At 45.6% G+C, this 25,378-nt stretch overlaps 1 protein-coding gene across 4 annotated transcripts in view; it reads right to left on the bottom strand.

Moving 5' to 3' along the window:
- Window positions 1-6,790: 6,790 nt before the first annotated feature.
- The window catches only part of LOC110311866 (uncharacterized), a 44,948-nt gene continuing 26,360 nt past the window's right edge, over window positions 6,791-25,378 (bottom strand). Inside the window, exons 6-11 of one of the 4 annotated variants that reach the window (XM_085832296.1) lie at window positions 22,900-23,147; window positions 18,899-18,990; window positions 14,601-16,111; window positions 12,838-13,094; window positions 10,233-10,356; window positions 6,791-8,193 (exon numbers count right to left, since the gene is read on the bottom strand). In XM_085832296.1, coding sequence (XP_085688422.1) covers window positions 7,955-8,193; window positions 10,233-10,356; window positions 12,838-12,843 — 369 coding nt within the window. In that variant the 5' untranslated portion in view covers window positions 12,844-13,094; window positions 14,601-16,111; window positions 18,899-18,990; window positions 22,900-23,147 and the 3' untranslated portion in view covers window positions 6,791-7,954. Of the gene's footprint in view, window positions 8,194-10,232; window positions 10,357-12,837; window positions 16,112-18,898; window positions 18,991-22,899; window positions 23,148-25,378 lie in introns of all 4 variants that reach the window. The other 3 variants (XM_085832297.1, XR_015045750.1, XR_015045751.1) reach the window with 3 other exon arrangements.

Raw genomic sequence — 25,378 nt, 5'->3', positions numbered from 1 at the left:
TGGACTGTCTCCAAGAGGTTGTCACTTCTAGAAACTTTTATTTCATGGCCTCTTTGGAGACCGTTCCAACTAGTTCTCCACAGGGAGAATTGCTGCATTGACTGTGGGAGCTGGCAATGATAGAAGCAAAGGAAGAGCTAATTACAGGCCAAGATAATTAAGCAGCCCCGGGATCAGCTGCATGTAACCTCAGCTCATCTACTCCTGGAAATGGCCAAGGGAGGGTGGAAGGAGAGCGGTGGGTGGGACATTTTGCAAATGCTAAGGGAGCAGCTGAGCTCAGACCTTGGTGACACTTGCATTTGATGTCTTTGGCACTCTGGCTCTGGTTTCTGGAGTCCTTGGGGTGCCAAATGCACTGTAACCAGCAGAGCAGTTATCCAAATGTCATTCATGCCTCTGGGCTGCTAATTACTGGGGTCCCCTTTAGCCTTATTGCTACACTCCATTAGGGTGACAGGCACAGGAAATGGATTACAGGCCATTAGACCATCCAGGTTGACAAAAGGTCAGGTCTTGGCCCCTGGGAGAAAAGTCTGGGTCTCAGGTTTGTGATTTGGTGCTTAGAGCAGGAGAAAGGTCTTGGGATTAGGAATGAAGAAAAAGTTCCTTACGATCTCAGACATACGATCTTGGGTATGCACATCATTTCGCTTCACACAGCCTTCCACTGCTTCTCCGTGATTGAGAATCAGATAATGTTAGATGCATAGAAGGGAGTTATATATGGTGAGGGAGCTTAAGGAGATATTGTCACTTCCTAATGTGAACATTTGGGTGTACTGGACTGTAAATGAATAACACATGGCTCAAATCTCCTTGGTGCCACTGATATTTCTATGACCTCAGGCAAGTCATTTTCTCTTGGGTCTTAGGATCCCCATCTGATATCCATGAAGATCAGTGCAACAGCAATTCTCAACCAGAAATCTACATGAGATTTACTTCTAAGGTTTCATTAAAATGGTTACACCCTTGATATGCTGGGATGAATCCTCAGGAAAATTAGACTTGCGTGGCCCCAGAGAGTCACTGAAAATCAAGTTCAGGCCTTACCCCCTCACCACTCATCACACCTGCTCACTTAGAACGTAGACACACTTATCATCTCAAGCCCATGATAGTGCCAGCTAACCAAGGACTAAAACCTTTGCAAAACTGAGCCAAAAGGAACCTCTCCTTCTTCAAGTTGTTTTTCTCTCTCACACTAAGGAACAGCTAAGGAGCACGCCATCTATCAACTGAACTTTCTCCACCTTGTCCTTCAGCCTTAGGTCTTAGGCATTGCTTTATGGTAGTTTGTAGTGAGTTAACCTGATGCTGCTTATATTCTAATGCTAAATACTGGCTTCTCAAAAATGTGGTTGCCCCTGATGAGTAGATCCTTACGTACACCAAATGATGCGATGTAACCTTGCTCCTTAATTTAAAACTTGACTGAATAAAGATGTCTATAGCCTATAGCTGATCAGAAGAGAGGAAGGCAGAGCTTCATTTTCCAGACTTGGGGTCTGAGACAAGAACCACAATGAGAGGCGGGGAGAGGAAAAGGAAGAGGACGTCATAGGGTAGGTGGATCGTGAGAATATGGCCATGATGGCCAGTCAGTTGGAATTGGAGCTGCCCAGACAGAACATAGAAAGTCATGTCTCAGGGTTAGTGACAGGAAAATAGACAAAATAGCATAGAGGGTTGATACCTGCCCAGCTTTAGTACTAATAAGGCTTATTATAAACATATATAAAACATTTATTTGGGAACTAAATGATCTAAGGAGGGATACACACACCCTCAAAAGAAAATATTTACTACAACATAGTCTCCTTTTCAACATCCCATCACTACTGTTCTTGGTCTCATGGTCACCTGTACTTTAGTTCTACATCTCCTTATACAGTAATAATTGTTCATTATTGGCTTAAAGTCTTTCTCCAGGTCATAAGCTACATAAGGTACAAAGCTGTCTTGTACATACTATTGAATTTCTATGCCTGGGATATCAGACCTTGTGGTGGTTTGAATAAAAATGGCTCCCATAGGCTCATTAGGCATTATGAGAGGGTGTGGCCTTGTTGAAGGAAGTGTGTCACTAGGGGTGGCCTTTGAGGATTCAGATGCTTAAGCCAGGCCCAGCATCAGTCTCTCTTCCTGCTCGCTGTGAATCCAGATGTAGACCTCTGAGCCACTTCTCCAGCCCATGTCAGCCTGAGTGCCACCATGCTTTCCACCATGGCAATAATGAACTAAACCTCTGAAACTGTAAGCCAGCCCCAGTTAAATGCTTTGCTTTATATAAGAGTTGCCATGGTCATGGTGTCTCTTCACAATAGAATCTCTAACTAAAACAGACCTGTGATACACACGGCTGACAGTAAAATACAGGATTTCTCCAACATGCAGCAGGCTCAGTGAACATCATCTCTCCTTTCCACTCTTGGAGAGCACCAGTAAGCTCATCCCAGGAGAAGAACCCCTAGCAAGCACAGGGCAGATGCCAGCGAGTGTTTGAAGCTCATGCTGGCCCTCCTCTGGGTCCTATGCAGTCTCCAACCCAAGCAGGAGCCACAGCAACCAGGGTCCGATGGTAATGGAGCTGGGCCAGCAGCGAGTAACTGCTGAGCTATCTCTCCCACCCCGGCTAGGGTAGCTTTTTAATGGATTATCTTTTTTAATACTGAGCTCTGGACCTTAGAGAGTTCATTGAATGGTCTTAAATACAGTCTGAGTTTGGTGTTTTAAAATAATCCCTCTGGCTGTTCCCAGTGTGCCGGCCGGGATGGGAGCTATCAATCTCCATTTTCAGAGTCAAAGGCTGATGCACTGGAGGGAAAAGCATTGCCCAGAGCAGGAGCTTGAATTTAGCAGACCTGACTCTACCCACACCTGTGTCCACTGCACAGCAGTGTGTGATGCTCTCGGTCCAGAGCAGAGGCTGCTTTCCTGGCATCAGAGAAGGCTGGGGGCAGAGAGCTACTTCTTCCCACCCTAGAAGGTCTGCGATTAAAAGCCTTTTTACAGAAGAAGGGTATAATTATAAGAGAGTAACTACAATTCCTTTACTGTTATGAATATTAATGGAAAGGAAACACAGCATCAGTATTAATTTGTAGGGAAAATTGAAGCTAAAAGGCAGACTGCTCTTACGAGGGTTGTCACTCCCATTAGAAAGTAATCAGTTGTCAGGACCCCGATAGCAAAATGTGGCTCTGTGTCCTCACTTCCTCTTGATTTAGAAGTTAGCACAAATGAAAATCTGCTGACTGGTAGACCAACACATCTGCTTGCCATATACGCTCAGGACACAACCTCCAAGGACTTTAGGTTGTAAAGACTCTTCCTTACATAGGTATGGGACCCTGTGGGGAAGCTAGACATTTCAGCCCTCCTAGAAACAAAGATGCCAAAGAGGTCCAGTAGCCTGTCTTGTTGTTCTGGACTAATCTCAAGGACTGGGCAAAGGACTAACATTTTCAAGATGGAAAGAATCAACATGCCACAGCTTGAGACGGTTTCAACACCACAGGTTGCAAGTCTTGATCTAATCCTACTGACTCAAAATACTTGGAGCTGAAGTCAAGGAACATACATTTTAATGAAGTTTCACTATGATGTCTATTCCACCTCATTGGCTGAGGTGATCAGCTGTTCTGGTTAGCCTTACTTGTCAATTTGACACAGCCTAGAGTCACCTGATACCTAGATCAGATTAGCCCACGGCCATAGCTGTGGGAGGTTTGTTTTTTGTTTTTTGTTTTCATGTAAGAGGGTCCTGCCCACTATGGGCAGCACTATTTCCTAGGCAGGTGAGCCTAAGTTGCATAGGAAAGCTAGCTAGGTATGACCTTGTGAGAAAGACAGCAAATAGCGTTCCTCCATGGCTTCTATTTTGAGTTCTTCGTTGAAGAACTGCCCAGACTTCTCTCAGTGATATCCATCACTTTGTGAGCTAAAAAGGATAAGCCAAATAAACCTTTATTCTGCTGCTTCTGACAGAGTATCTAAGTACAGTAGCAGAAAAGATGCTAGACAGGGTTCTTATTGTACATGGGTAGTCTTAGGTGAAAACAGGGACCTGTCCTATAGTTTGTCATGGTCCATCCAGAGAAATGAACCTAAAGGAAATGGAATGGTATCACAAAGTGGCAGCAGCTGCACAGAGGCAGCAGTGGGAGGGAGCCCAGTGGGGTGACACGCTTTAAATGTGGTCCATGCAGCTACAGACAGAGAAATTGACGAATAGTACCTTGTATTGGCAGTGCAGGGGCAGAACTTTAGAAGAGAACTCTGTATTCACCCAGGCTGCCCCGTGTGGTACACTGAAAATGGCAGCCATGTGATCTTATATACCTTCCTGAGGTTGGTCCTGCAGAATTGGCTCTTCTCCAGTGAGGCCCATAGTAGACGCCATAACAGGTCCTCATGGAGACAAAGGCTGGGGCAGGAGCTATTGGCCACCTAACCCCTGCTGTGACGCAGCCTCCTCTCTTAAACTCCTGGCCTCTCTCCTGCCTGACAAAGTCCACTACACACGGAATCACTTGGAGCATTTTTAAAATGGGATGCGTGCGCCCCATCCTCAGAGATTCTACGTTGATTAATCTGGGGTTGGGTGTTGAGAGGTCATTCTTACTCTAGACGATAAGTAGTCAGGACTTAGAAAGGAATCAAGGAGAGAGTCGCCCAGATATGGTGGCGCATACCTGGAATCTCAGCATCCAGGAACGTTGTGCAGGAGGATCGCTGGGAGCTTTGGGCCAGACTGAACTACACACTGAGCTCAGGGTCAGCTGGGGCTATGTAGGCGAAGCCTGTCTCTAAAAAAGGTAAAACAAGAGTTACTCAGCAATTAAGGTTTCAGCTCACACATGCTCGTTTCCCTTCTAACAGGAGTCTTTTCTGTGTGAGCGCATTTTGCCAATTTCTTCTCACACTGCAAACATAGTTAACGTTGCTGTAGCCCAGATCATGCACTAAACTATTTTTGAATGCCCTAAAACTGAACTTTTAAATCTATTTTATTACTTTGTTTTATACCTTGAACATTCGTGTGACATTGGTTACCACACACATCCGAAGGCCTAGCATGTTGGCGGGAAATATCAATAACTGAAACAAATTTCTTGTACCACCGTCTCGCAAAAACAAAATATGCAATGCTGTCTAAATTGGCTAAATGGACACATAAAAATTAAATAATCGATACATTTTCAAATTGAAAGTTACAACTGAGTTGAAATTTAAAACGTACATTTTAGCTGCTAAAATATCATACTGATCTAGTTAAGGCAAAGTTGAATACGTTGATCTGACAGGATGGTAACGACAGGGCAGGGACTTCCAGGATACATGGGCATGGCCACTCAGAGCCTACCTCAGCTGTCCCCTCACACTGTCCCCTGAGCCTAGATTCTTCCTTTCTTGGGTCTTTCTCTTCTCTCAGAGTAACTTCCCCAAAGGGCTCCTGTAAGCTGGCCAACATAGCTCCACTCTGGGTCCAACCCGACTTAATTCATATCTACAGAGAGGGAAATGAGAACACTGCCCCCCAAAACTGACCTGTCTTAGCCCTTTGACCTCAAAAATTGAACACAAATCACAATGCTTTTATTTTGTCAAGCTTCTTTGGACAAACTGTCTATGACGAACAACAAGCTTTGCAAACCTAATGGCAAACAGTTCCTGGCAAGCAACCTGGGTTTGTTTTTTGAAAGACATGAGGAAAAATTCAAGTGTTCTGGGAACCATTGGAGAGACAGGACAAAAACATGCTATGTCTCAGCACTTGCTCCCTTGCAGCTCCAGAGTATTTCGAAGTGAATTGACTTTGTATATGCATGCCTGTAAGTATGGGACATAGATGTCACAGTGCACACATGGAGGTCAGAGGACAACTTTCAGGAATTGGTTTTCTTCTTCCACTGTGAGGGCCCCAGGGGTTGGACTTGGGTCATCAGACTTGGCAGAAAAACCCGTAGCCGCTGAGCCAACTTGCCAGCCCCAGCCTCCAGTTTGTTATGCTGCGTAATTTTCTCATTCACCATACCAAGGAGGTTAGTCTCCAGCTCCTCATGTCCTTCAAACGGATTATTTGGGCCTCAGATCTACCAACAATTGTTTCAGATTTCATCAGAAGCTTTGCTGTTTTGCTTTTTACTCTGGTAAAGCTTCTATGATGGTTTTCCCTGTTAGCCCCATCTCATTTTTCAGCTTCCGAAGCTCTGGTAATTAGCACTGCTGGACGGACCTCATATGTGTGAAGTGCACTCTTTTTGACCTTCCAATTCAGCGACCCTGTGGTTTAGCTCAGAATGGTGGCTATTACTTCATTGTCTCTGGTCTCTGTTACTGACTGCCAGAAGCCGGTAACGTAACTCATTGTCGTTAGAGATGAAACCTGAAGTTTTCTTTGCAGACACTTTTAAATTGTTTTCTCCTCATTTTCCCAAGATTTTTCTCTAGAGTTGACCTCTCTCTGTCTCTCTGTCTCTCTGTCTCTGTCTCTCTCTCTCTCTCTCTCTGTGTCTCTCTCTTTCTCTGTCTGTCTCTCCCTCTCTGTCTCTCTCTGTCTCTCTCTGTCTCTCTCTCTCTCTCTCTCTCTCTCTTTCTCTCTGTCTCTCTTTGTCTGTGTGTGTACTCACACACATATACTTTTTTAGTCTAAGTCTTAGACTCTAAGAATTCCACATTAGAGTATTTCCTTATATTTTATCTATTTTTCTCTCTCATTCTTTCTGGTTGTATTTCTAACAATTGTTGTCTAGTCAAAAGTGAGGAAATACAGGCAAATATCAAAATAGCTCGGATTTTTATTAAGAAGTGAAAATACCAGGGACACACATGGCAAGGGAGCTGTGGCTCAGCCGTGGCTCAGCTGTGGCACAAGCCATGGCTCATCGTGGCACCAGCTTTCTCTGATGGTGCAGGGAAGAGCTGTTTGCTCAGTGGGCTATTGATGGTTTTCTGCTGATAGACTCTTGTTCATCAGACAGAACAAATGACTTTGGTGCACGCGTGGACTGAAGTTTCTAATAGCTTCAGTCATATGTATAGCAGTCTCACAAAGATATAAAACAGTAGATTGGGTTTGCCCAGAAGGTCTCTCTGAGGACACCTTTCTCCATCCAGGAAGTTTTTCCAGCTCAGCTCAGGGCTCCCTGGGCAGTAGTGAACCTCTCTCCTGCAATATTCATGGGGAGTTGTTGTTTATATACAGAACTGACTTACCAAGATGGATTATAAATCTCTAACACTAAAGACAAAGAGCCCATTCCCAGAATGATGGAACCACCCGAGGTTTGCTTTGTGAATATTTAAATGTTTGAATGATAAGTCTCACTAAGGCTATCTGCCATGGATTTCAGAAGTGGTTGCATTGATTGGGAAGTCTAGCCCCTGGAATAAACAAGGCAGCTGATCTACTGCATTAAGCATTATGTAAACAATTGTGTATGTTATGGCTACATCATCTACCAGCTCTTCTGTTAGCACAGACACTCATTCCCTGGTGATTCTAGAGTAAAGGGTAGAAGGTATGTGGGCAGGGGACAGGGCTCAGCAGTTATGTATTTGCAGTGAAAGTATGACCAGAATTGGGATTCCTAGAAACCTGTGCCAGGTGGGCATGATGGCCCACCTATAATTCCAGCCCAGGAAGGTAGAGAGAGTGAGCTGGCTGACCCGTCCAGCAGGTCCAGTTATTCGAGGGTCTCGAGGGGACCTTCTCCTAATAACCAAATGGGGGGTAGAGAGAGACAAAGGCCTTGTGCGAATAACAACACGGAACCGTTCTGAATTGCATCAAAGCCCCCAATGTATTGAGAAAGGCCCAAGGCTTAAATGCACAAGCAAAAGGGGAAGTACAGATACTTATCAGTGGGAGGGGTGGGGCAATACAAGCAAAAGGAGAAGTACTTATCAGTGGAAGGGAGGCAATAGAAATTCTTTCTTTTGGCAGCTACACAGGGAAGCAGGAGCTTGGTTGTATCAGGGTGTGGTCAGGACATCGATGATGACTTAGGGCTGGAACATTCTGTGGTCGTTCTTGGAATCGGTGTGTTGGTGGCCCGCTTTTGGCCCCCTTTTCTTCTCGGGGGGAGAGGCCCAATTCAGAGATCAAGAGTTGTCTTAATAGCTCCCAACAGCTGGCTAGCAAGGCTCCATGTTGATGGTCTCTGGGTTGGGTTGGCATACCTTCTACAATGAGCAAGGTAGAAGAGTGACTGATAATGACTCCAGACATGAACCCCAGGCCTCCAAACATTTTTATGTGCATGCATTTACACCTGTGTGTACTAACACATAGGCATATACACATATATCTGCACATTATATACAAGAGAGAAAGAGAGAGAGAGAGAGAGAGAGAGAGAGAGAGAGAGAGAGAGAGAGAGAGAGAGAGAGGGAGGGAGGGAGGGAGGGAGGGAGGGAGGGAGGGAGGAAGGAAGGAAGGAAGGAAGGAAGGAAGGAAGGAAGGAAGGAAGGAAGGAAGGAAGGAAGGAAGGAAAACAGAAAAAGTGCAGAAGGTGTGTAAGCGATAGTTAGAGATGGAAATGAAAGAATTGTTTGGAGAATGAAACACTGGACTTTTTCTTTTAAAGAAAACATACAAGGAGAATGAGATGTGAATTAAGGAGAAAATATACACAGGGCCCTGGGACATTGGAGGGGAACCAGTCTGAGGAACTTACAGATACATGCTAAATCAGGGTGAGACTGTCTCTGTCATTTCTGCTCTGTCCTTCCATCTTCCCAAGCCTATGTCTCTCTCAAGGCTTCTGATCTCTCCCCCCCCCCCCCATGAGCTAAGAGCAGACATGTGAGCCACGACGCCTAAGGTTTGGAGGTTTGGAGTCTGGCTCTGGACCTCAGAACACGAGACTTTCTCCACACACCACCTTCCTTATCCTTAAAGCCAGAGCAACTGCAGGATGCTCACTTGGGCACTTCTCTTCTTCCCTACCACTCACTTTTATTTCTGAGCAAGCATCGTGATTTTATTATTGCTCTCAATTCTTTTGCCTCTTGTTGGCTCCCATGAGCTACATTTACCTTGTAAGACTCGAAAGCTCTGTAATCATGATTCTCCTGCCCCTGTGTGGCTGAGTGGGGCTTGAAAACAACTACTTGTAGTTTGAATGAAAAATGTTTCATACATGCCCATGTGTTTGAACCCTTGGTCCACTACAAGTGTTACTATTTAGTTGGGTTATGAAATCTTTAGGAGGTACAGCATTGAAAGAGAAAACAGGTCACAGGGATTGGGCTCTGAGAGTTTATAGCTTTGCCCTGGTTCCAATTTACAACTCCCTCCCAACTGCTTTCCATGAGAAGTCAAGATGTGATCGGTCAGGCTCCTGCCTCTGCCACCCAGTGCTATGCCTCCCCCACCATTATGGCCTCTCCTGTAGGGATAGTCCCTTGCGCACTGTGTAAAAGCATTCACCTGTCATTGAAAAGTTGAATGGCCAATAGAAAAGCAAGAGAGAATAGGCAGGACTTCCAGGAAGAAACTTCTGTCTGGTTTCTTTGGAAAGTCAGTTATGTCAAATGATGTTTGCTGGGGCACATAAGATGTTTTACTAAAGCAGACACAGGTGAAAGGATGTTTTGCTGAAGCAGACACAGGTAAAAGAATGTTGTGATATAGCAGCAAGGACTCATGATGAAGGAATATAGGTATGACCCCACAGACAGTGGAAGATACAGCATTGGTTTGCTTTGCTCTGTCTCACTATTCCCCACTTTGGAGAAGCCCTTACATCAGTTAGCCTTACATTGCATTGCTGTGCTTCATCTGTGGTGATGCCATTGAGGGAAACTCACCACAGAACTTCTCATATTTGGTGTTTGCTCCTGAGCTAAACTGCTGACATCCTGACAGTGAAGATTGGACTCACCCTCAAAGCACTATGTCTAAACAAGTCTACTTCTCCCATAACCTAATAACTTTTCTCTTCTCCGACCTCTGGTGGGTGATGGACTAGAGGAAAGGTTGAGCAGACTGCAAAACATGTATGCCTACAAACCTGTTTGCTGTTCTTTGTTACAGCAGGTACCAGAGCAGCTTCTACAGAAGTTAACCCTTTAGTCACCAGGAGAGGTTAACTCTCAGCCCTCATCGCACGACACTCTGCCCTTTTCCAAAAGCATCCAAAAGTTTCCTCTCTGTGGTCCCCACCAGCCTCTAAATGGGCTGTGACTGGTCCATCAAGTAACTTTTAACTCTCACTCACCCTTCTTCTGTCCTGGACTTCCTCTTTTCTCCGCAACATTTTGCAGCAATAATTCTTGTGCCGATACGCTCATGGTCTCCAGTTCCTCTTCTACTTCCCCTTCACTGGATGAAATGAGGTTCTCCTGCCATTGTTCAATATAAAGGGTTCCACACTAGATCACCAATGATCGTCAGTTCTCAGCCTTGCTCCTCTAGGGACATCCAACATGGCAGTCCATTGCTACTTCCCGGGGGCTCTTCCTTCCCTTGGTTTCTGGTAGCCCTGATCTCTTGTGTATTGAATGGTGGAAGTAGTAAATTTTAGATCTGCTCTAAACTCCCCAATGCAAGCCTCCTCTACAGCCACCCAAATGTTTTGGATTCCCAAATGAAAGACACACACACACACACACACACACATACACACATACACACACACACACACACACACACACACACACACACACACAGAGAGAGAGAGAGAGAGAGAGAGAGAGAGAGAGCCTTCCATTTTAATAAGCCCTAAGCAGCTCAATGGTTGGGCGCTTCTAGACCTCCCCGTGGCTAACACACTCTCCCCTCTGATATTCCTGAGTTATTATTTACTAAAATCTATATTCTAACTTGTTTGCCTGGACCCAGTTGGCCAGCCCTCTTGGGCCACATTCTCCCGGCTCCTTCACATGGTTGTTTACTCTCAATTCTCCATCTCTCAATCCTGATCTACCTGCTTGCCCATCCTGGAGATTCTGCCTTTCTCTCTCTCTCCTGTGTTTCTTGCCTGGAAATCCTAAAATCCTCTGTCTCATTGACCACCACCAACTTAATTTCTCAATCAGAACCAACTGGGGACAGAGTCCCTCAGCACAGATGTGTGGGGTTCCTGTGTGATTTGGGGAGCCAAGTTACTACAAATAGCATTAGAACCAATCTGCAACGGGTGGTAGTATACCTGTTCTAAGAGATTTGTGAGAGGCCAGGGTGCTGAACTTGGTTCTTCTTTATTCTTAGTTAACTCCTTAGTGAGCTCAGCCAGACTCAAGGTTTGCCCTATCACCTATGTATCAAAGACTCGCAAACATAAGTTTGTAGCCAGCCTGTGCTCACATGGCCAATGAATCTTCTAATAAATACTCGGAATTTAATGTCATGGTTTGAATAGGTTTGGTCTTCATAGACTCTTATGTGTAAATGCTTGGCCCACAAGGAATGGCACTGTAAGAAGGTGTGGCCTTGTTGGAGTTGGCATTGTGTTACTGCAAGGGTGGGTCTCCTAGGTTTAAAATCTGCCCAGTGTGAAATTCTAGGCTCCTCCTGGCTGCCTGACAGTCCCCTTTGGCTGCCTTGAATCAAGATGTAGAACTCTCAGGTCCTTCTCCAGCACCATGTCTGCCTGGACATTGTCATGTTTCCTGTCTTGATGATAATGGACTGAACCTCTGAAACTGTAAGCCAACCCCAATTAAATGTCTGCCTTTATAAGAGTTGCCTTGGTCATGGTGTCTCCTCACAGCAACGGAAACCCTAACTAAGATACTTACAATGCCCCCAGGTACGTTCCCCACTTTTCTCTGAAAGCCTGTTCACTAACATTCCCCAGCTCAGTAAAGGACAACTCCATCTTCCGGGTGTTCAAGCCACAAACTAGGATCATTTGAAATCTGCTTCCTCTATTACCCCAGACTCTCTAAGTAGAGGTATGCTGTTCATTCTACACTTAAAACATCTATCTAATCTAAACTTTTCTCACCCTCTATGCCAGGCTACCATTACAGCAGTCTGTGAACCAGTGCCATTTCTCGTCTCTTCCACCTTGCAGCCTACTCTAAGCACAACAGGGATTGTGTAAAACACAAGCTGTGCTCTCAGTTCCCTCGCAGCAGCCTCTCACAACCTGTCTTGACCCTTCTTGAGTCAGAGAGAAAGCTAGACTTAGAGAGCTCCTTAGACCAGCCTCTTTATGTCCCTCATCCCACCTGTCTATCTCCTTCTCCCTCACGTCCAGCCACAAGGCTTCTTCACCATCCTAGAGCATCCAGCTGTTCTCAAAGTCCTTGTACTAGCTGGTTCCTCTGCCCCAAACACTGCTACAGGTATCTCAAGAGGACTGACCTTCTGTCTCCACTCCAACATCATTTCTTGAATAGGGTTTACTGGGCATCAAAAACACTTCTTTTGCCACCTATCATCTCCCACACATACACTGTTTGTTCCCTAATGTTTACCATTTGTTTTCTGTATCCCTGGGCTAGCATCAAGCTCTGGATTTTCTGTTTTGTTTCTCTAAGGATGAAAAAGAAGTACTATACAAACACATGTACATATATGTACAGGCATATGTGTGTGCTGTGCTTATATGTAAACGCATGTGTATATGTATATGCTGCATGTTTTATATGTGTTGTATATATAGTATATGTATGTGTATGTATATGCTGTATATGTACACATGTGTGTGTGTGCCTGTGTGTTTGTGTGTGAGATGTGTATGTACATTTTTATGAGAGAAAGAACAGGTGAATGACTGACTATAAAAATGTTGAGAAGAGTGTCTGCCACCAAGTGAGTAGCAATCACCGATATTAACCAAACGGCTAGTAATCATTAGCCACCATCAACATTACCTCCATTCTTCAGACCAGAGTTTGCAGTGCAAAGCAGTTCAGCCTGCAGTGAAGACCATGGGGGAGGGAGAGCAGCAAGGACCACTTGCAGTTTAATGAAGCTTAGTCGAGACTCATTTCTTCAGTTGACTTTGTAGCTGCTCCTTGAGTTTTCACCCAACGGCTCTCTTGTGCCAGGCTTGGATGAATCCCTTGAACCCACTCTGGCAGGGTTCTGCTGAAATCACTGCTCTGTGCTGCTTGGGAGAACCACAGGCCTAATTTAGCCAGCAGGAAATAAAAATTAATAACCTCAAAGAAACCTCAGCCTGATTTTGCTATTACCTCATTTCTAGGGGTTTTTTGGTCATTAAGACCATATTAGAAAATTAAGCCCAAACCTGAGAGCTGGTAGTGGTTATCACTTCTGAACAAGGACAGGCAGGCTCAGGATTCCAGCGAGCAGCCCAGAATACAAACCATGTTTAATATTTGGAGGCTAGAAAGCTGGCCTAATGGTAATGCTGTTTTACATAACGTTTCTGTCTGTAATTTTTAAATATGGATTTAGAAGTTGAGGGTAAGAATGAGGAGGGCTAAGAAGCACCAGCAGACACCCCAACATGAGGTGTGATGGTGAAGGTAAGAAATGGTTGGAGTCTAGATACATCTTAAAGGAGAGTCCATTGATATTTTCTGGTGTGAGGGAGACTTGGGTTTCCCACATAACACTACAGTTTTTGGCCTAAATGCCTGGAAAAGCTAAAAGCACTTAGATTAGATGGGAAAGGGATCGTTGACCTTGGCACACTGGTGGTGTCTGGCACCATGTGGCTGAGGCGATGTAGGCTGTCCTAAACAGTTTTGTACATAAGTATACCCCATTCTACTCTGTACTTTCCCCATTGGTCTGGGAACAAGAAAAGGTCCAACCTCAGAGTCCTTAGCCACTAGATCCTCCCTGCCTTGCTGTTGGCTCTCTTCAGAATAAATGACTTTCCTGAATGAGTTTTACAGAAGTGAATGACTCAAATCAGCCACGTACACACCTACTGAGCAAACACGAAGAACCCTCGACACGAAGACCGTGTCTGAAAGTCCTGGTGTCCATTTAATGCTCCACAGCAGGAGGAAGGGGAGAGTTTAATGACAGAAAGGGTTTAAGTGAAGATCATGGATGGTCCCTTACACTCATAAGCATGAGGGATGTAATGGAGCCCTTTGTGCAGGAGGATTCCTGGCCACTGAGGCATGCCCAAAAGGGGGCACTTTTCTTGAAACAGAAAAGGGGTTAAGAATGGGAACTATAAATTCGGGGTCTCCCAGGGCCTGACACTATTTTCATTTCAATGATGAAAGTTCAGGAATGAATGAAGCAGCATGAGCCAAAGAAAATCTCATCTAGGTTGGTGGGGAGGGGCTCAGCACACTTTGGAAAGGAGCGCGTGCAGTGTGGAAGCCTGACTAGTGTACCCAGGAGACTCCAGACAGTCCAGGGACTGCCAGGAGAGAGACAGGGCCTCAATTGGTGTCAAAAGGATGGCCCTCTGACCATTCTCACTAGGGAGCTGTGCTACAGTTTTCAACTGGCAAAGTGCAGTCAAGACTATTGGGTTCATAATAGCACCATCACCTCCTCCCTGCTTACCTTCTTTAAAAACTGGTATTCACATTTCAAACTAGAAATGTGGGTGACCTAGGAATATCTGGGAGGTTTTTGTGGGCAGATGGGCACCAGTGGAATCACTAAGGTCAGCTGGGTCAGAACCCAAACATCCACCTACCTCTCAGAAAGAGAGCCATCGAGGTCCATCTCTCAGTCCAATCAAGGGAAGAAGAGGGGACTGAGCCATGGGAGAAGGCACAGTTTTCTAGAGGTGTCACTGGGGAACCCCCCCCCACCATTCTTCATTGAAAGCAGTAGTTGAAACAGCCCAAGAAAACCAAATGCTCTGAAGGACCCACACGAGTCAATCTTCATACTTGAAGGGAGGCATCTGACCCTCAGAATGTTCTTCAGTGAAAATGGAGTAGCTCCTATCTGAAGGGATTCTGGTATGAGAATGACAAGCTGGCCAGGTGGACTGCCATGCAGGGGAAGAGACTCACGCCAAGTCTAGAGACTTGGTTTCCCAGGTTGAAGCTGCCACTGAGTCTTTCTTGACAAGTCATATCACCTCTCCATGTCACAGTCTCTTCATCAACAAAATAGCACAATGATTCTCTAGCCTCTTCAGGTCATAATTCAGTTTATTTTGACAACGGGATAGAGCTTTAAATGGAAGAAGATACCTTGCAAGCTAGCAGATAGGTTGCAATGAATGGCCCATAAATTACCATTGCCGGAGTCTAACGCTGTCTGGAAAGTGTCTTGAGTGACACAGTTATAGCAGCTAAGACGTGCTGCATAACAAGTCATACATCCTTTAATTGGTCACTTCTGGCTTTTTCCAAGTCAGCTGGGTGATTCTGTCCAACTCTGAGCAGAACTTGGCCAACGCTGACTTTACAACGCTGACTATACATGGTCAACTTGCACATTTCTGGTAACTCTGGTCTGCTCTCTCCCACACGCCCCTGATATATGTCCAGCAGCCTGGCTCAGCCCTGGTGGCAGAGACCCAAGGGAGACAACGACCACCACTCTGAAAGCTTTTGCTGGGACTGAGTTTGATAATGATCTGGTACAAGCCTGCCAGTCAAACCTGAAGTATCCCGTGGAGGCATGGGAAATTATCATGTTTCCTATATAGTAGCTACTAGGGAATGAGTATAGGAATTAACACTAAGAAGGCTAGAAAACACAGCAAACACTTGAACTGGGCAGGAGGGATTCAAGAGGAAAAAAGGCTTAGTCGTACATTAGCTAGAGCTTGTCCTTGAACAGATCAGACAACCTGGGCCTGAGTGACCAGGAAGATAAGATCTGGTGACCATATTATGCAGCCAGGTAGGGCACTGGTGTCAGGGATGCTGAGGCAGCAGGATACCAGATGGCTGGAGGAGGTGAAGGACCCAGGGCTCATACTGTGTTTCTATTGCTCAAACACCCATCTTTCAAATTCAATCCCACATTGCATAGCTGATTTTCCAACTTACTTTCCCCATACTAGAATTAAGTTCTCTTTCCCAATGTCCTAATTAATCAATTGTGTTAAAGAAAACAAATAATCTGTAGGGTACTTAAAAAGAAACTGAAGGGCTGGTGAGGTGGCTCAGTGGTTAAGAGCACTGACCGCTCTTCCGGAGGTCATGAGTTCAGATCCCAGCAATTGCATGGTGCCTCGCAACCATCCTTAATGAGAAATAAATAAATAAATAAATAAATAAATAAATAAATAAATAACCTATGGGTAGGAGTGAGCGGGGAAATAAATACATAAATAAATAAATAAAATAAATAACCTATGGGTGGGAGTGAGCAGGGCAGGAGCGAGCAGGGTGGGAGCAAAAGGAAAGGGGGGTGGGAGGAGGGAAAATAAGAAACTGAATAAGACAAAAAGAAGAGTTGTTACTCCCATTTCATTCTTGAGGCCAGTCCAATGCTTAGTAAATGGCAGCCAGAACCAAACAGAGGCTCCTATTTCTAAGGTCATTGCTAGGTCCTTTGGTCTATACTGATTCTGGCTCTGGGATGCAGGGAATCCCTCAGGCATGCATGTATGGAGCAGCAATATGAAACAGAGAGGAGCAGGCACAGTGCCTAGAGCATCCTGGCAGAGGGATTCATAAGACAGGCAGCGTTGCATAGCTGACAAGAAGCTTCGCCCTTCCCGTGCAGGCTGGGTACCACTCCACGAGGCAGCTGCTGGCTAAAGATTATGACTCTGTAGCTTCTGCTGCAGCACAGCTTCAAGCTTCAGCATCTTTTCAGGGCTGGCAGCCTCCTAGGAATGCTCGAATAAAATCGACGACCTCCTGGGTACCACCGAGGCAACCGTGGGACTCTTCACCTCCGCAGATTCTCCTTAGACAGTGCAGTCTACTCTCGTTACAAACGCGGAAGCTGCCGAGGCGCGTAGCTATCACACAGTGTGACTGTCAAACATTAGGTATTTACAGCTGAGAGAAATCATATGTGGCTACACAATGTGTCTCAGGAGCTACTAAAAAAGCATGGTAATACAGAACATTCTGGATGGGAGAGTCTGTGACATTCACCGGATTGTCAGAGAGGGTTCACAAACCCAGGCTGACAATAGTCTACAATTCCTTTCCCATGTCCTACCTTTGCTCTGAGCCCAGGAAGAGGGGGCATTTATTTGTACCAAACCATGCCGCTTCTTGCCATCCATACCCATCCTCTAGAACAAGGGGTACGCAAGAGATCCCACTAGGACCAGCTCAGAACATTTCCTTGCCTATGTCCGGATTTGAGGTCTGAACCAAAACCGCTGGGAGAAGTACAGAGACAACCTCTAAACCCTTTGAAAGTGTGGAAGGGGCTGATTTTAAAATTTGCATATTCAAAGACAACTAATGATTAGTTTCATTGCATCCTCCAAAATTAGTATTTTTCTCGAAATCTCTGAATTGCCTTCTTTAGAGATTAGGTGCTACACCCGAGGCACTTGGGAGCGCATAGACAAGCCCTGCTTTGTGCCGAAGAAAATCCTCTAGTGTCACCTGGTGGCCAGTATATGTCACTGCACCCTTCACAACAGGTTTGTGCCAGTTCTTTCTTAAATTACTTTTAACCCCACTCATTTCTGCTAGCCCGTGTGTTGACGCCCAGAGACTTTGTAATCTTTTAAAATGGTGACAGAGACAGGGTCAGACCTCCTTTCTCACTGCCCAGCTCTCTCCAGTTCTATGCAGTGCCTCCCCGTGACTCCCCATACTTTACCTTCTCCCTGACAGAGTAAAGTAGAGATGGGACAAGGGTGACTTCTCTGCTGCCACTGGGAATTTCCCTCTCAGCAGCCTCCTTTACTCAAAGTAATAATCTTGACTTTCTAGTCTCCTGAAAGCCCTGCTCACACACTATATTCAGGGCTCGCGCTTTGGCACCCCTGCATATGTGAGAGATCATCTCATCTACAGAACAGCGCAGCCCAGATCGAAGCCAACAGTGTCCCGTCATGTCTGTCTGCACGACCAACTGTCTGACTGTTTTCTGGATCCTGGGTAGAGCAGGCTGTGGTCCTGTATGCTGAGCTCACACTCAGACCTAAGCCCAGCAAGTACCTCGATAACCACAGAGCTGAAGGTGTGGCTTACACAGGGGCACCTTAAAAGCTTTGAACTCAAGCTGTAAAGCTCAATATAGCGTCCAAGATTTGAAGATGATGCCTTTGGGGGTGTTGGTCTCACCCTTTACTTGCTTTCTAGTTTTTGGTGTATTGAGGTAAGGCCTCACTGGTAAGGTCTCAGTCTAGGTTGGACTGAAACAATGGCATTTCTCCCCAACTTAGCCTACCAAGTGCTGGGGTTATAAGCATGTGTCACCATATAAAGTTGAGTTTACAAGGGCTTTAGTGTAAAGCATTTTGGTGAAAAGGAACTGCCATGCCCAGAAGTGTAAGCCTGTGTGTGTGTGTGTGTGTGTGTGTGTGTGTGTGTGTTTAGGGTGGATCTCAGGGTTGTAAAGCACTCTGAGAGCCAGTCTAAGAACTGCACAAGGGCCAAATCACAACAGGCTATGTATGCCATGATGTCTAGGGACGACATGAGTCTCGAGAGATCCAGCAGAGGGTGTCCCAGGAAATGGCATGGAATCCCAGGAGAGGCCATCCACGGTGCAGATCTCTGCCCTGTCAGTTCAATGGGTAGCAAGCTATCTGGGTGGTTCCTGAGCCGCACTGAAGAACCTCTGAAGGAAGTGATGAAGAGAGACGGGCAGAAACGGTGTGGCGTAGATGGGACACGGAAGAGGTAGGAGCAGAAGAAGAAAGGAAGCAAACACGTAAAGAAGAGGCACTCTGAAAAAACACAAAAGCAGAGCCAACAATACAGTTAAGTGAGGTGCAACTAGATATGGTTAAGTGAGGCATGAACAAAAGAAAGCCTGACTGGACAGGCTTAGACACTCAGGCACCTTCAGGATGTCTGGGACAAAAGCCAGGGAGCAGAGGGTACTCACCATCCAGGTGGGAGAAGTACTGTAGAGCAGTGGTTCTCAACCTGCGGGTTGCGCCCCCTAGGGGTGTTGACTGACCCTTTCACAGGGGTTCCCTGCAACCATCAGAAAATACAGATATTTACATTATGAATCGTAACTGTCAAAATTACAGTTATGAAGTAGCAACAAAAATAATTTTATGGTTGGGGTCACCCCAATATGAAGACTCATATTAATGGGTCACACACAGCATTGGGAAGGTTGGGAACTGCTGTTCCAGAGACTCCACTGAGGAAGAAAGTGGAGGGAGGCTGCAGGACAGCTGGAAGGGGACACACGGCGACAGAGAAGGATGATACATTTGTGTCAGGAAAACTGAAGTCTCTGTGCAGTGAGAACGGGCAGCCACAGCAGTGTCTGCAGAGGGCAGAGAGGACGAGGGTACCCTAGGCTGGGGCTGGGAGAAGGACCCTGAACCCAAGTGAGCAAGTATGCAAGAGGAAAAGTAGGCGCACAAGCCAATCTGAAGGTTAAGTAAAGGTAGGGACGCTGAGAACGGCCATGCGGCAGAAGCTGACCTAGTGAGATTTCAGTTGATCTAGAGCTTGGTGAAATAACAACTGAGCGCAGACTCAAAGACGCTGGGCATCTAGAGTGGAGATGGGCTACATGCTGGCTTCAACTATACAAAAGTAAACAATACTGTTGGGTTCAAAGTGCAAGAGCAAGAGGGTTGACTGGGATTCAATAATAGCAGCCAAACAACTGCAGCATCAGTGGATAGTGGCCTCTGTTGTGGTTTGAGAAGGAGAGATCCTCCAAAGGCTCACGTGCTGTGGTCTGGGTTCCCAGATTGTGGCACTATTGTGAAGCATAGAGAGCATTCGGGAGCTTGACTGGCACAAAGCAGTCGACAGGGAGGGCCTTTGAACTCCTCTCTGTCTCTGTGTGTCTTTCCCTTTTTCTCTGTGTCTGTGTCTGTCTGTCTCCATGTGTGTGTCTCTGTCTCTCTGTATATCTCTGTGTCTGTGTGTGGGTGTGTCTCTGTATATGTCTCTCTCTCTCTCTGTCTCTCTCTCTGCGTCTCTCTCCCATGTGTGTCTGTCTGTCTCCATGTGTGTCTCTCTCTGTCTGTATATCTCTCTGTCTATGTGTGGGTGTGTCTGTCTCTCTCTCTGTCTCTCTGTGCCTCTCTCTCCCGTGTGTGTCTGTCTCTCTCTGTCTCTCTCTGCCTCTTTCTCCCATGTGTATGTGTGTGTGTCTGTGTGTCTGTCTGTCTCTGTCACTGTGGGTGTATGTGTGTGCACTGTACATTTCCTGGTGCTACTCTGTAAGGCAGTCCTACCCTCCTACCATATACAGAACCACATGCCCCTGCCAGGCCTCCCCACCTAGATGGACTGAGATTTCTCTGAAATTATGAACCAAAACCTCTGCCTCCTCCCTTAAGTTGCTTCTGAGCAAATTTCATCACAGCAGTGGAAGAGTAACAGAGACACTTTCCGTTTTGCTAGAAGGGTCTAGGAGGCTGAAAAGCAGAAGGATTGAGGTTATCACTACAGAGTCTCAGAACTTTAGGTTTTCTACCTACTATCTACCATTTCACTCATCTGAAGCTTTGAAGCTGTGAGTGCTGTGTTTACTGAAACAAAGCCCTATTCTCTGAGACATAGATGTGTGTGTGTGTGTGTGTGTGTGTGTGTGTGTGTGTGTGTGACTGTAAGCAATGGCATTTTAATCATAAATTAGAGCCATGTACTGACTGGTTTTGTGTGTCAACTTAACACAAGCTTGAGTCATCAGAGAGGAAGGAGCCTCAGTTGAGGAAATGCCTCCATGAGATCCAGCTATAAGGCATTTTTTCAATTAGTGGTCAACGGAGGAGGGCTCAGCTCATGGTAAGTGGTGCCATCCCTGGGCTGGTGGTTATGGGTTTTATAAGAAAGCAGACTGAGCAAGCCAGAGAAATCAAGCCAGTAAGCAGCACTCCTCCATGGCTTCTGCATGAGCTCTTGCCTCCAGGTTCTCACCCTGTATGAGTTCCTGTCCTGACTTCTTTTAATAATGAACAGTGCTATGGAAGTGTAAGCCAAATAAACGCTTTCCTCCACACCTTGCTTTTTCAGACATGATGTTTTTTCACAGCAATAGAAACCCTGACTATTACAAGCCAGTCCTTTGCAACTGTTGTGTTTTATAAAATGCCTCGGTGAGGGGAGACCTTGAATGGCTCTGCCAAGGTGTCACCCTGGACAATTAGGTCATATGACAGGCCTAATATAAAAGGGAGTTCACTTGGAATCTAGAGATGGGGATAGAGGCAGAGGAAAGAGGGCAGAGGACAGAAAGAGAAAGGCGAGAGGAAGAAAGAGGGGAAGAGGCTGGCTGGGGACACATGGGGAAGAGAGAGAATAGGTAAAGAGGGGAGAAAGAGAGGGAGAGTGGGGAGGGAGAGTCCTTTTATACAAGGGTACCTGGCTGTTGCTAGGTAACTGTTAGGCGGAGCCTAAAGAAAAGGCTAACAGGGACTACTCTCAAAACCAAATACCCAAAAGGTATGGTTGCAAATAAGGTTCATAACTATCCCTGGCACTTGGAGATGATGCTTGGAACACTGGGATGCCAGAGGGGAAGTTCTGCTTCTGCAGGTATGAGATAGAGGTCAGAGAATGCTCTTGATGGAACTGGAGCAAGACCAGAGCCACAGAGCTGCTTAGCAGCCCAGGGAACTAGGCTGCAGGTGGCTAGTTTCTGTCCTAAAGCCTAAAGAGAAACTGCCTTCCCTGTGCTTCACACATAGTCAGAACCAGCCGCAAACATGACAAACGTGTGTGCCCGAGACCACAGCTTTCCATGGTCTATTCACGGCATTTGTTGGTTACTGTATAGAAGCATGTAGGCAACCGGTGTCACAATCCCATCCTCCCCAGGAAGCTGGGGACAAGAGGACCACTTGAGCCCAAAAGTTTAAATCTATCCTGGACAACACAGTGAGATCCTGCCCTTAAAAAAATTACAAAAAAAAAAATTAGTTTCCAAGATAAATCTAAGCATCGTCCACCTATTCTTATGGTTTTCAACTGTTTCTAAACCGCACATGGTTTAATGATACTGCGGATGTGGTGTGAGGAGACAAAGAAGTACTGAGAAGTTTAGACAAAACTCAGCATGTCTGCAGAACAGAGTACAAATGAGCAGAATCATCTGCCATCTCCACGTCGGGCTTGGTTTTGTCAGTCCCTGTGCCTCCCATAGCCTCTGCCTTCCCACCCTGTGTTTATGCAGTGTACAGTGTGCCGACTTTTCTTAAGTTTCTGCAGCCATCACGGGTTTTAGGGCTCTCTCTACTTACCCCACACAGCACCCCCTCCTCCTCTGCACATTCCTTTACCCCAGCAAGCCTCTGGTCTGCTTCCTGTCTCTCTATTGTTTTGCTTTTGTAGAAGTTTCATATAAATGAAACCATAAAACATTTGCCTTTGATGTTTAGCTTCTTCACTTAAAATAACGCCTGGGATGACTGGCCCTGTTTTACAAGTACGCGTAATTCATTCGTTATATTTAGATCTTCTTTTCAGGTGCAACCCATTTTTTAACAAATTCTACCCTACCACCCCAAGTGCTGAAGTCTCCAGATTTGTTATTTGTGGGCTTATAATTCTCCCATTACAGCTTCTGTAGACTCTTCTTGCCACAGCGAAACCTTGCATCCTTTGTAGGAAAGCCTCTGAAATGTTTTATTGGCCTGTTCTATAGGGAGGGAAACTATTGACCCTTTCCTTTCAGTCACTTGATCTGCACCATACAGTGCATACTGTGTAAAACGTATTTCTCAATGAGCATGAGAGTGAAACATATTTCTTGGAAAAGCATTTATTTAGGCAGTGCCAAATAATATTCATGAGACACTAAAGTCTCATTAAAATAAGTTAATCGTCTATTTGGGTCCACAGAGATCATGAATTCCAGTAAGGCGGTCTGCAGAAGAGGTGGACATGGCCCTGGGGAGAAAATTAACTTACCAAAGCTGAACAAAAAGCAAGCCTGGTGTTCACCTGGTGACCCCATTTTCCTCTGCACCTCTCAGCTCCTCTGCAGCCCCAAGTTGTTTCCACCTCTCCCAGGTCCTGCCAGCCAGCATGGCAGAGCTGGTAGCTCAGGACCTCTCCCACTTCTTGCTGGAGGCTGTAGTGCTCTGACAGACACCACCCTCAGACACTGTGTCCTTTGCTCTTGCTTGCTGTCTGGTAATGGACCAGCTGGGACTGGACTTCAAAAGGAACAGAGAAAGCATTACCGTCAACATCCAGCGGCTCATACCCAATTGTGGCATTTTGCTGAAAATCATGTAAATTACCCAGGAACACATGAATTGGACTTCTCTGGACTTACTCAGGAATACAGTAAGTCAGAGCTGTGAGGACAAGTTGCCACAGGGCCCCAGGAGTCACAAAACTTAAAAGAACTACCACTGCTCCAGTTCTAGAGGCTTACTCCAGCGTACTACATCCCTGGCAGCTTTTAGAGGCTCTTTTCCTTAGCAAGGCACACACTTCTTGGCTTTGTTTCTGACTGGCAAGCTCTGGCTATCCTTGTGTCCAAGCAATAAAGTTGCTCTTTTAATGAAGGTTGCCTCTGTGTCACACACCTGCCTGGAGTTCATTTATTCAGCCATGTCCTTAGTTGCTGAAGTGAACACCTACTGGGAGGAGGGACACAGCATCAAACAAGGGAGCACAAAGAATGTATGCTTGGCTCAGCAGTGTAGACAGGATGAGTATCCAGTACTAAGTATTCCGTAGAGATTGGCTCTGGGTTCTGGATCCCTCCCAAAGACAGTCCCAGGGTTTCCAGTTCCTACAATCCTGTGTGTACACGCTTCCCACCCCCTTCTACTTGTACAATGGATGGCAAAACCCTTGGAGGCTTAGAAAATTCTTCAGAAAGGTCCAAGTGTCTCTTCAGAGGAGAGCTGAGAATATCAGCTTGAATGAGGTTGAATATATATATATATATATATATATATATATATTCATATATATATATATATTCATATATATATACATATATGTGTGTGTATATACATACATATATATATATATATATATATATATATATATATATAGAGAGAGAGAGAGAGAGAGAGAGAGAGAGAATGCTTGGACAACCATATAAATCCTGCATAGGATATTCCTGTTAGGCAAAGTACCCCTAAGGCTACACAGAGAGTATTTATAATATTTCCTATAACTGAGCATAAATCCACAATTACTCAGAACGCAGAATTAAAGCATCTCCCCTATGATCTTAATGATGGTAAAGGAGAAAAGGCAGGAAGAAGAGTCAGAGAATGCTATCATTGCATCTTTTCTATAAATTCATATTTACCTTAACATACAAAATTCAAAACAGTTTTAAAATGCAAGAAATTGTTTATCGATAAGGCATAAACAGAGCATGGAATTAGGCATTGGTAGACATTGGCTTTCTGCATGATCTTGGGAGAGCGCTTTCTCCTTTCTGGTCCTTAGTCTGCCCTGCAGCATAATGATTCAGTAAATGAGCTCTCTCTATTTTATGGGGAGTCTGTGTTCTCCAAGGTTCTGCATCAGCACCTCTTCCTCTATTTTCTCTCTAACTTTCTCAAAGCACAACTCCCGACGTCTCCAACTACTCACATAAAATCTCTTTCAAGAATGTTAAACTAAAAATTAAATGAAACAGTGGGTGACAAGTACATAGCCCATGGTCAGCCCTCAGCAAATAGCAGACTGGACACCTCTTCAGCCCCCTCCTGTCCCACAAAGCAAAAGTTAGCTAGTTAAGTACCTCCAGCCCCAGGTTCTGGTCTCTAGGGCCAGTGTATAGGCTTTGAGAAAAGCCTGGAGGGACAGCACAGTCCTCGGCAAGGATCGAAGTGGATTGTCCAGGCTCTCTGCTTTATTTCACATTCTTTCTTGAAAATCATGGTTTCCTAATCTGAACACACATCAGAATTGTCCACAGAACTTCTAAGAGCACAAAGAGCCTGTTGCTCCACATCTGCGCTCTTAGTCTGTAGGCAAGTGTGGAAGACAAGTGAATTCGTGCTCCTGCCAACTTCTCAGAGGGTAGAGTCTGCCTGAGCCCACAGGACAAGTACTTCTCTAGATGCAGGGCAAAGGCTACTCCAGGGGAGCTCAGAAGCAGATGCTCTGAGTGAAGGAGAGAAGCCCAGGAAGGATGAGTAGCATTTCCTTGCGAGATTTTTCTCTTCTCTCACTTTCTGACACAATATATCATTGCCCCCCCCCCTTAGCCACCTGCCACTCCTGGAGGTTCCAAAGCTGGGGCAAGGCAAAGGGATGAATCGTTGGCTCCCAGGCCAGAGGGAGGGGAAGGGAGAGTGGAGAAAAGTCCCCAACAGCCTGGGCACACACAATGGGAGGAAAGTGGCAATGTAGTCAGTTTCAGGCTGGGTAATGAAGAACGTGTTCCTGGGTGGTTTGGAGAAATTCGTAA

Source organism: Mus caroli, unplaced genomic scaffold (assembly GCF_978045245.1).
Source record: "Mus caroli unplaced genomic scaffold, Mus_caroli_1 scaffold_17, whole genome shotgun sequence".
Taxonomy (NCBI): Eukaryota; Metazoa; Chordata; class Mammalia; order Rodentia; family Muridae; genus Mus; species Mus caroli.
This window is presented reverse-complemented; position numbering and strand designations above follow the sequence as displayed.